Source organism: Zychaea mexicana (assembly GCF_025766255.1).
Source record: "Zychaea mexicana strain RSA 1403 chromosome Unknown BDB00scaffold_21, whole genome shotgun sequence".
NCBI lineage: Eukaryota > Fungi > Mucoromycota > Mucoromycetes > Mucorales > Lichtheimiaceae > Zychaea > Zychaea mexicana.
Window position 1 is genome coordinate 331,818 of NW_026516684.1, and position 11,574 is coordinate 343,391.

Consider the following 11,574-nt stretch of genomic DNA (forward strand, 5'->3'; position numbering starts at 1 on the left):
AAGCACTCTCGGTGCCCAAAGGCCAGACAGGTCTCACCCTAATTCAGTTGGAATTCAAGTGCAGGGCAATAAAAGGTGCCTAGAAAGTACCGGTACAATCTTTTGGGAGGACACCCCGTTCGCATGCAGCACCCGAATTTATCTGTGGCACTACATACTTCCCACTCCCAGCAGTCAAACACACTAGGTGCTCAAAGGCCAGACAGGTCTCACCCTAATTCAGTTGGAATTCAAGTGCAGGGCAATAAAAGGTGCCTAGAAAGTACCGGTACGATTCGTTTATGCGAATGCCCACTATGCACTATAGATTGAACTCGGGAATAGATACAGAATCATATATGAATTAGTGATGAGAAAGAGTGTGTAGTGAATGAGATAGATTTACGTACCAATAAACCTAGTATCCGATACACGAGAGGCACCTTGCTCGCATGCAGCACCCGAATTTATCTGTGGCACTACATACTTCCCACTCCCAGCAATCAAGCACTCTCGGTGCCCAAAGGCCAGACAGGTCTCACCCTAATTCAGTTGGAATTCAAGTGCAGGGCAATAAAAGGTGCCTAGAAAGTACCGGTACAATCTTTTGGGAGGACACCCCGTTCGCATGCAGCACCCGAATTTATCTGTGGCACTACATACTTCCCACTCCCAGCAGTCAAACACACTAGGTGCCCAAAGGCCAGACAGGTCTCACCCTAATTCAGTTGGAATTCAAGTGCAGGGCAATAAAAGGTGCCTAGAAAGTACCGGTACAATCTTTTGGGAGGACACCCCGTTCGCATGCAGCACCCGAATTTATCTGTGGCACTACATACTTCCCACTCCCAGCAGTCAAGCACTCTCGGTGCCCAAAGGCCAGACAGGTCTCACCCTAATTCAGTTGGAATTCAAGTGCAGGGCAATAAAAGGTGCCTAGAAAGTACCGGTACAATCTTTTGGGAGGACACCCCGTTCGCATGCAGCACCCGAATTTATCTGTGGCACTACATACTTCCCACTCCCAGCAGTCAGGCACTCTTGGTGCCCAAAGGCCAGACAGGTCTCACCCTAATTCAGTTGGAATTCAAGTGCAGGGCAATAAAAGGTGCCTAGAAAGTACCGGTACAATCTTTTGGGAGGACACCCCGTTCGCATGCAGCACCCGAATTTATCTGTGGCACTACATACTTCCCACTCCCAGCAGTCAAACACACTAGGTGCTCAAAGGCCAGACAGGTCTCACCCTAATTCAGTTGGAATTCAAGTGCAGGGCAATAAAAGGTGCCTAGAAAGTACCGGTACGATTCGTTTATGCGAATGCCCACTATGCACTATAGATTGAACTCGGGAATAGATACAGAATCATATATGAATTAGTGATGAGAAAGAGTGTGTAGTGAATGAGATAGATTTACGTACCAATAAACCTAGTATCCGATACACGAGAGGCACCTTGCTCGCATGCAGCACCCGAATTTATCTGTGGCACTACATACTTCCCACTCCCAGCAGTCAAGCACTCTCGGTGCCCAAAGGCCAGACAGGTCTCACCCTAATTCAGTTGGAATTCAAGTGCAGGGCAATAAAAGGTGCCTAGAAAGTACCGGTACAATCTTTTGGGAGGACACCCCGTTCGCATGCAGCACCCGAATTTATCTGTGGCACTACATACTTCCCACTCCCAGCAGTCAAACACACTAGGTGCTCAAAGGCCAGACAGGTCTCACCCTAATTCAGTTGGAATTCAAGTGCAGGGCAATAAAAGGTGCCTAGAAAGTACCGGTACGATTCGTTTTTGCGAATACCCACTATGCACTATAGATTGAACTCGGGAATAGATACAGAATCATATATGAATTAGTGATGAGAAAGAGTGTGTAGTGAATGAGATAGATTTACGTACCAATAAACCTAGTATCCGATACACGAGAGGCACCTTGCTCGCATGCAGCACCCGAATTTATCTGTGGCACTACATACTTCCCACTCCCAGCAGTCAAGCACTCTCGGTGCCCAAAGGCCAGACAGGTCTCACCCTAATTCAGTTGGAATTCAAGTGCAGGGCAATAAAAGGTGCCTAGAAAGTACCGGTACAATCTTTTGGGAGGACACCCCGTTCGCATGCAGCACCCGAATTTATCTGTGGCACTACATACTTCCCACTCCCAGCAGTCAAACACACTAGGTGCCCAAAGGCCAGACAGGTCTCACCCTAATTCAGTTGGAATTCAAGTGCAGGGCAATAAAAGGTGCCTAGAAAGTACCGGTACAATCTTTTGGGAGGACACCCCGTTCGCATGCAGCACCCGAATTTATCTGTGGCACTACATACTTCCCACTCCCAGCAGTCAAGCACTCTCGGTGCCCAAAGGCCAGACAGGTCTCACCCTAATTCAGTTGGAATTCAAGTGCAGGGCAATAAAAGGTGCCTAGAAAGTACCGGTACAATCTTTTGGGAGGACACCCCGTTCGCATGCAGCACCCGAATTTATCTGTGGCACTACATACTTCCCACTCCCAGCAGTCAGGCACTCTTGGTGCCCAAAGGCCAGACAGGTCTCACCCTAATTCAGTTGGAATTCAAGTGCAGGGCAATAAAAGGTGCCTAGAAAGTACCGGTACGATTCGTTTTTGCGAATACCCACTATGCACTATAGATTGAACTCGGGAATAGATACAGAATCATATATGAATTAGTGATGAGAAAGAGTGTGTAGTGAATGAGATAGATTTACGTACCAATAAACCTAGTATCCGATACACGAGAGGCACCTTGCTCGCATGCAGCACCCGAATTTATCTGTGGCACTACATACTTCCCACTCCCAGCAGTCAAGCACTCTCGGTGCCCAAAGGCCAGACAGGTCTCACCCTAATTCAGTTGGAATTCAAGTGCAGGGCAATAAAAGGTGCCTAGAAAGTACCGGTACAATCTTTTGGGAGGACACCCCGTTCGCATGCAGCACCCGAATTTATCTGTGGCACTACATACTTCCCACTCCCAGCAGTCAAGCACACTAGGTGCCCAAAGGCCAGACAGGTCTCACCCTAATTCAGTTGGAATTCAAGTGCAGGGCAATAAAAGGTGCCTAGAAAGTACCGGTACGATTCGCTTGAACGAATTCACACTATTCAATGGACTCGGGAATAGATACAAATTCATACATGAATTAGTAAAAAGAAAAAATTTGTAGAGAATGAGATAGAATTACGTACCAATAAATTTGGTGTCAAGTATTGCAATCATGACATTTACGTTCATCAAAAGATAGCTCCCGGGCAACCGTATGAATGTCTCAAGATGGGCATTCTTTGTGCCATCCGCCCGTTTAATCTATCACTGCTTGTTGCAGCCGACTTAGCAATCAAATGTTATGGAATTGTTTGGCTAACATAAGAAAATGTTAAAAAGAATTGACACAACGCATTTGTTGTAAAAAAACGTGACATGTTAGCAAAATGAAATAGAATAGAATACTGAAGCTTTCCAAACGATAGAGAAGGAGTAATTCTCTTGTTTAAAACATACTTTCGAAAGGTGATTGATTCGATCCAAAAGAAAAGGGAAAGTGTTTTAAAAAAAGGTGATAGATAAGCGGTCTTTCAGATTTGTTGTTGGATGAGCAGTTGCCTTAATAAAAAACCGGTCAGCAATGCTGTAGCTTTACTCTGTCACGAGTCCAATTTGCCACTAGACTTTAATGTTTTTGTAACTTTGCAAAGGCTTTGAATAATAAAGAATACAACAGTATTCTTTGTACACAGTGAGACGCAAAGCAGCGTATCTTATTCCGATCCCCAAAGAATAAAACCATGACTCTCATATGAAAAGATTACCCAATGAGTTCCTTTTTCACCCCTGCTATTCATCCTAGCCTCAGAGGCACTGCTGCTGCAGGCGATATTGGCTACCTCTACGATCCGTGGTTTCGGAATTGGATGCGCCCTGGCGCTGTGACCACGCCACCGTGGTTTTAAAGTGCTTGCATATGCCGACAGCCAGAAGAACTCCGCGTCCTCCTGAGAGTTTGCTGTTTCCCTGTGCGGAAAGCAACAGACTGCGTGGATGACAGCACTGCAACTCGCAGATATTACTGCATCATGCCTCTTGTTCAAGCCCTGTGTGATAGTTACGGGTGAAACCAAGTAACGTTAATTAATAGATACTGCTTTGGGTAATATGCATATAAGAAATAGGGGGATATACTGTTAAGGGAGGTACTACTGATTGGAGGTTCGGAGGTTGGGGGAGGGCTGCGGCTACTAGCCCCTGCTATCTATCGAGTATCTGACACGAATAAAAGAAAGGATTATGTACTCTGCACGTCCAAATTATTTTTCAACGCTCGTTATCGATACAAGGTCGAGGCTTAGCCGCCAACTCTTTGCGCTTAAACAAAGCATGGTGCCAAAAGTACCTTTTCCACATGTCAGCTTTGCGACCTCGCCCACGACAGCAAGGTGGCCTGGGCTATGCTGGACACAGTGTTGCAGCATTCTACCTTACATATTCCGCGGGCTATTACTTCTTACTTGACCGATGAACGCGGTTCTTTCACCCGCTCCTGTCTCCGTTCTTTCTCGCATTCATCATCGGCTATCTATCCGCTGCTCGTTCCAGGCAACCGCGCTTTTTCACTTATAACCTTTGGCTGCTTTTCTCTTTGTTCCGTGCCGCCGATGCACTCGAGATTATCAAAAACCTGTTTTTCGTGTATCCCAGTAACCGAAAAAGGGACCGTGCATCTCATTGCTTTATGATGGTGTATATAATAAATAATAATAGTGAGACAACAGGACACATTGAGAGTCATACATACTATGAAATATCTACTATAGATATAGAAAGTTATCAATAGGCAACTGCTATTCGTGAATGATTGTCAACTATAATAATGATAATAATAATAATGTCAATGAATATACGAACGCTCGCTTTACCCGTGTCTTCAGATCACATGTCTTCAGTTCAAGAACAGTGTGTAAAAGTAAGGTAGCCAAATCTGGTATACAAATCCGCAGCAAGCAAAGATCCGATGCTGTTTGCAAAATATATAAAATGTCTTGAGTGTTTTCCTCTACTGTATCTTTCTTGTTACCTTGGCAATCAACCTCTTCTTCTTCTACCTTGTTACCTTGCCAATCAACCTCGTCTTCTTCTACCTTGTTACCTTGCCAATCAACCTCTTCTTCTTCTATCTTGTTACCTTGGCAATCAACCTCTTCTTCTTCTATCTTGTTACCTTGGCAATCAACCTCTTCTTCTTCTACCTTGTTACCTTGGCAATCAACCTCTTCTTCTTCTACCTTGTTACCTTGCCAATAAACCTCATATTTCTCTCTATCCGTCACTTACTCACTCAGCTACTCACCCACTCACTCAGCTACTCACCCACTCACTCACTCACTCACTCGCTCGCTTTCTCACTGTACTTTGCATCATTTCTTCTTTCTCTTTCATTGTACCATGTCTTCCGAACCGAGATCAAGCTCCTCATTGTACCTAGGCAACAGCGAAAAAAAATGTAGGTATTAGTTACGAGGTGTTTATGACATTTGATTGCTCAACAACCGTACTTTTTTTTTGCCCTCAATAGCTGTCTCTTATTGGAATAAAGATCTCAGTCAATGGGATTTAACCGATTTTGACATGGAATATGTGAAACACCATCCAAGTGCCACTAAGGCGGAAGCCCATGACTCCCTTGCCAAAGAAATCAAGTACATGAAAAAAAGCAATGCCACTAATAAATTTGTTCTTGACAAATTAGGCTCTTTAAAAAGGAAATTAGCTGTAAGTAATAGCATCACTGTGCATAATGATAAACTGGTGTCCATAGTCTTAATATGAACATGCTTATCTATATATTTGTATACCACCAGAAATCAAAAAGTGACAAAGCGAACAAGTACTTCTGGAAGAATTGCAAAGAGGCTGTTTGTACTTCTGCAGTTGACGAGAGAGTCGCAAGTTATAAAGCGGAAGTTGGGGTGAGCAGGTGTTTGGCATTAGCCATCGAAAAGCGAGCAAAGGAATTGAAGTTGGCGTAGTGAGTAACTATTATTCTAAGATTATTGTAACGTCAATAAAAGGCTTGTTACTCTATAGTAACCATTACTTTCTTATAGTCCCAAGCGTGCTCATGATGCAGTAGAAGCATACAGTGACGATGAAAATAGTGATGCAGGTAGCATGTCAAGTGGCGAATATCGCTCCCGCCGCCCAAAAAAACAACAGGGGAACCAAAAGAAAGGCGTGAAGCCCGTCACAAGAACCATAGCACTTACTGACTCTGATGCAAAGGTACAAAGTTATTTTCTGTATGCCTCCTTCGGTGAACCTTTAATTAAAACTATTTTACGTTTGAATTGTCTAGTGGAAAATTGAGGGAGTCAATTGGTCTGAACAATTACTTAAAGTCCGTGTTGAATCAGAAAAAAAGGCTAAGAAGGGCTTGAACTTGCCTGATTTTCGTGAATTGTAAGTCTCTTTGAATTTGTATATGTGTATAATTTGTTGATCTAGCTAACGTTTTACTTGCAGGTCGTTGAACTATGTTTTCCTTTTTTCGAAAATCATGAACCAATCAGTCACACGTCGTTTCGGTTCTGAAAGTCATGAATCGGTGTGGGGTAGCTTACCCTTGATCAACAAATTGACGTTGTCTGCAAAAGCAGCATCATGGACAAAGAAGATGTTGAACATGGTCAGTATTGAGAGTCATAGATTTCCTTGGTTGTAAAGTCTAGAATAAAAACTAACAATAGCATCATATTCATCAATATGCATATAGGCTACCACTGCCACTCCCAAACCCAACTTACGAGACTTTAAGAAGGCTACTTCTAAATGGATGGTTGAAGCATGTGACGATGATGATGATGAATTACTTGTTTTTGGCGATCTTCTACATCGATCGTAAGTATTTTATCGCTAAACAGTTGAACTTGAGCTGATTAAATTTACTACTGTAATAGTGTTCCTCGCTTATTGTCTGCCACCATTTCGGAGACAGTCGAAGACACTTTTGTATATAACACTGTATCCGATATGCTAAACGTTGTATTCGGAGAAGATCAGAAGTTGTTGCATGAATGGTAAATATATTTTGTACAAATCTGTCATTGTGTTTTACTTTTAGTGGTATCCATATAATAACGTTTTTTTTTCTATCGCAAGGGTAAACAAAAAGTTGCCCGACACTGAAGCAAATATAACGATGAAGCCCGATTTCGTGGCAGCAACCAAGCCAGCAAAAAGAACAGTATACCTGTTCAGCGTCGAAATCAAACCGTCCAGGAGAACCTCAGACGATGACATCTGTGAAGATCGAGTCAAGTTGGGCAATCAAATGAAGACGATGATGCAAACATTAGAATCATTTCATATCGAAAATGCGCAAACAATTGGTTTGCTCATACAAGGTAATATAATTGGGCATATTTTGAGTACAATGTTTACACTTGATATTAATTCAAACAATAGGTTATGACTGTACATTATACTTGATGGATAATGTATATAAACCCATCTACCGAATGATTGAAATGTACTCGTTTTCATTACCAAAAACAATCGAAGAGATTAGTGTGCTAGAGCACGCAGTCGAATGCTTGCTCTCTTGCAAGGTATGAAGTGATTACACGTTCGCATGCATATGATAAAGATAAAGTATAACTAATCACCGAATATGTATTATTTAGGCGGTGGTTGAACGAAATGCCAACGAAGTGGAAAAGCATTTTACTTTTGAATAAATGAAGTATCAAAACAACATGAATTCGCGTTTCTTTTCTTTACATCAGTCCCAGTAGATATGAACGTCGCAAGCTGATAAAAACCAATGTCGCTTGGCAGCAAACTTAATCAAATGCCGCAGTTTTTGATATTGACGTCGCCTGTTTTTAGGAGCAACATTGCGAATGTTGCATTAAGCTGTCAAATGAAGACCATTTGGACATTTTTTATAAAGTTTCGATAATTGAATTATAATTGATACCTTTATACTTACGATTTTCCTCTCATTGTATGATTAATTACCCGTTGCGGTCATGAGCTTGCAGGTTCTCTTTTCTAAGACGTTTACAGTATCGATACATCCATGTAATTGATAAGGTCTTTGCTGTAAGAATCGTTGGCGTTAAATCTTGCTCTTTGCAACAGACCAATATTGTTCTATTGGGTTATATAAGCTCAGGAGAGTATAGAGGAAGATACGCACATCGATATCCACGATGATACTCAACATATTCTGCAACATCATTGGAAGAGTGTATCGGGGCGTTGTCCATAATCCAATAATGACCTTTCATATGTGGATGTTTATCGATTTCATCTAATGTTTCTTCCAAAAAGCTGATGTACAGTAGTGACCTGTAACAGTTCCAGTGCTCAGAATTCCAGATTCTTGAGCGGCCTTTCTATTTTTACTAGGACTAGGTATTCTCACACTAAATTTGAGTAAACCTGAAGCAGAGATGGCTTCTACTTTTTGCTCTTGTAGTTGGTACAGTTACAACAGCAGGAGTGCCCACTGTTGACCAAGCTCTTGTACGTTTCTTGTTTATATGAAATGATGTATCATCAAGAACTACGCAGTTAGTGAAGAAATTATCATATTATCTGCTTCATCCTATTCTTGGACACGATCATGAAGAGCATTCATTATCTGGACTATACAGTTGAGGGCTTTGATTTGAGGTATTTAACACTCATATGAATGGCAAAGACTATCGCTGGATAAAGTTCATAAGGCCGCTTTCTGTGATGTGATCATATATAATGAATTGCTTCATTCATATCCCACAACCTTTTTATTGGCCCTTTTTATTTTGCAAAAGAGACCCATACATCTATAGTCATCTATCGTTATAAAACCTTGTTCGACAGGAAGCGTTAAAAGCTTCTTATCATCGACCGTGTCTTGTTGCACAGTGATTTCTTCGGTACTTCTTTCCACTTGTTGGAGAGTGAGGTCTTTATATGTTTGATTGTGGTAGCCGAGGCTCAATATTGCTACTATGTAGGCACATACGTAGTAGGCTCTACACTATTGCATTAAAGTGGGTGAAGAATCAGCATGAAATGTCAACTTGCGCTGATTGTAAACCACAGCGCTAATACACACAGCAGAGACACCACATCTTCTTTTGTGGGTGTATTGATGTTATTGTACTACATTTTTTGGAGACTTGGAATAAAAATAAAAGGTCGTGGTTAGTAAGTAGAAGTGACATACTCGTGCGAGCAGTTCAGTTTTGAAGGCCTTAACAAAATAACGAGAGATGGTACGACTGTTAACATTGGGGATCCAAAAACCTGTATAGTGACCTTGCCTTCATCTGAGCGTATGCATATGTGATAAAAGTTAACAGCAGATAATGATTATGAGGCGTAGTCTCACTCTAACATGAGCATTCGCTCAGCATCAAGTACATTAACTACCTTGAAATAAATCATCGCAGGAAGGAAGTTGACTCAAATCAAAAAATTGCTAAGCTTAAATCATTACGGAGCAAATGCAATTATTTCTTCGTCACCACCTTAGCCGGCAATGTCTTGTTATGCCTACTTGTCGGTAAATGCTCGTACTATCAGTAAGCATATTATCAATTCGCATTGTATCTGAGCCTCAATTTACTTTGCCTGACTATTCTTTAAACCTACCTCACGAATAGGATCTTGAAGAGCGGTTTCCAGAGTCCAAAGATGCTGGTTCAGTAGACCTTGTGTTGCTATAGATATCCTAGATTTATGCATCTCACGCTATTCTCGCCTTGGCGTCCGCATCATATTCCTTTTCTTTTGGCTCCATCCATCCTTGCCGTTGTGCCACTTCTTTTTTGTTTGCGTTGCTGACATCAACATTTACGTGAGTCTGTTTCTCGTACACCGCATTGCCTGTTGACCATCGCAGAACTTTCACTTGCTTACACACTTCTAGCAGACTCGTACAGAAATGTTTTTTTTTCCAAGCGCAGTGCTTCTTTTAGACATTAAAAAAACCCAAAAAGGTTAAAACGTAAGCCTCTTGGGAAAAAGAAAATTGCGCTGTTCCAGGAATTGACAGTTCCCACACCATAGATAAGCGCTCTTATCGGACTTGGCGAGGAAAATCAGGAAAAGATACCCGAAGCGGGGAATATCCAATTATAACCCCTCCTTCCCCTTTCTCTCTCGCTTAATCTATTCCCACCCTCGAATGCTCAAGTCGTTTGCCACTGAAAGCGAGCCGGGCAAAGGAATTCTAGTATGCCAATGTCGTGATAACCGGACCCAATTCTCGCGTATCCACGCTCAATATCCGCTCAAATTCATCCCTACGAAAGCGCACGCCGAGCGTCTTGCTGCTGTGTATATGCTGAGCTATGGCGGCGGTATTGTCAGCGGCGATCTGTTCGACATTAGCCTGACCGTTGAAGAAAGAGCCATTCTGCTGCTCATGACCCAGGGCAACACCAAAGTCTTTAAAGATGGCTACAGCAAACGAGCAACAACGGCTGGTCCGTCGTCGATCCAATACATTGTCAGCCACGTCCACATCAATGCGACCTTACTCGTACTTCCTGATCCAGTCACCTCATTCAAAAACTCATCATTTTCATCTCGACAAACATTTAATCTCGCTGACGACAGCTCACGGCTAGTCCTTTTGGACTGGTTTACTAGTGGTCGACTGACACGCGGTGAAAAATGGTCGTTTAAACACTATAGCAGCAAGATTGATGTTCGTCTGGCCGACAAGTTGATTCTGCGTGATCACATGGTGCTGGATGACGACGAAAATACCGATAAAAAAAGTATCATCAATGAAAAAACGAGCTATGCAGATCGACTGTCGCCATACACATGTTTTGCGACACTGGTGGTAGTTGGTGTTGAAACTGCGATACGAACGATCGAACGAAAGGCACAAAAACGATTGATGGCGACGATGAGACCTCGTGATATGCTGTGGTCGGCAAGTCCATTTTTGAAGGGCAAAGGCATGTTGGTGCGAGTTGCAGGTGTGACGACCGAGCAAGTCCGGGACTTTGTCAAGCTTGAATGTCTTGGTGATGGATTGACGGAGTATATTGGCGACGGCATGTTTGCAAAGGTCCTCATGTAAACTGCATTCATTTTATTGTATAATTACGCACATTTCCTTCCCCCTCCTTTTTTTTTTTGCTCTTTGTACTTTATAATTGCTGGATGGGAAATATAAGTAAAAAAAGATGGAGAGAGCATTAGACATTAAACAAGTATAAACTGTCCGTCAAGTAGTTTTCATTCGCCGGAAGCACCTTCTATTCTGTTTTAAAAGCAACACTTGGCAGAAGCATAATTTATTTCTGTCCATTCCGCTTAGTCTACTATGCACTTGTTGATCTGTTACTGCCTAACAATAGAGGAGGTGAACAATGAGCACGGAACACGTATCAGGTAATGCACCTTATGACCGTTCTCGCAGGTGGTATCATAACTGTAGCACAAAAAGAGGTAACCACGCAGCATTGCCTATTAAAAGGAATGGTTATGCTTTAGATACTAATTGCTTATTTGCTTGATCTGATTGCGCATAAAACATCTCTCCGATAATAGACCTTTGT

General features: G+C 42.3%; 2 protein-coding genes across 2 annotated transcripts; both read left to right on the top strand.

Annotated features, from left to right (window-relative positions):
- Nucleotides 1–6,095: 6,095 nt before the first annotated feature.
- Nucleotides 6,096–7,938, top strand: BDB00DRAFT_246147 (uncharacterized protein). The gene is made up of 8 exons (XM_053116639.1): nt 6,096–6,286; nt 6,360–6,463; nt 6,527–6,689; nt 6,777–6,901; nt 6,961–7,080; nt 7,163–7,407; nt 7,469–7,611; nt 7,687–7,938. Exons 1-8 carry the CDS (start codon nt 6,176–6,178, stop codon nt 7,738–7,740), a joined length of 1,065 nt encoding a protein of 354 aa, XP_052981648.1. The 5' UTR covers nt 6,096–6,175; the 3' UTR covers nt 7,741–7,938.
- Nucleotides 7,939–10,149: 2,211 nt separating this feature from the next.
- Nucleotides 10,150–11,224, top strand: BDB00DRAFT_814453 (urease accessory protein UreD). Its single transcript, XM_053122848.1, has one exon. It carries the CDS (start codon nt 10,185–10,187, stop codon nt 11,091–11,093), a length of 909 nt encoding a protein of 302 aa, XP_052981649.1. The 5' UTR covers nt 10,150–10,184; the 3' UTR covers nt 11,094–11,224.
- Nucleotides 11,225–11,574: the final 350 nt, after the last annotated feature.

What these genes read in the sequence shown, in the direction of transcription:
- BDB00DRAFT_246147 (XM_053116639.1), top strand. Translation starts at nt 6,176, where the DNA reads ATGTCAAGTGGCGAATATCGCTCCCGCCGCCCAAAAAAACAACAGGGG. An exon ending in GGCGATCTTCTACATCGATC is followed by an intron (nt 6,902 to 6,960) that starts GTAAGTATTTTA and finishes CTACTGTAATAG; the next exon opens with TGTTCCTCGCTTATTGTCTG. An exon ending in CAGAAGTTGTTGCATGAATG is followed by an intron (nt 7,081 to 7,162) that starts GTAAATATATTT and finishes TTCTATCGCAAG; the next exon opens with GGTAAACAAAAAGTTGCCCG.
- BDB00DRAFT_814453 (XM_053122848.1), top strand. Translation starts at nt 10,185, where the DNA reads ATGCTCAAGTCGTTTGCCACTGAAAGCGAGCCGGGCAAAGGAATTCTA.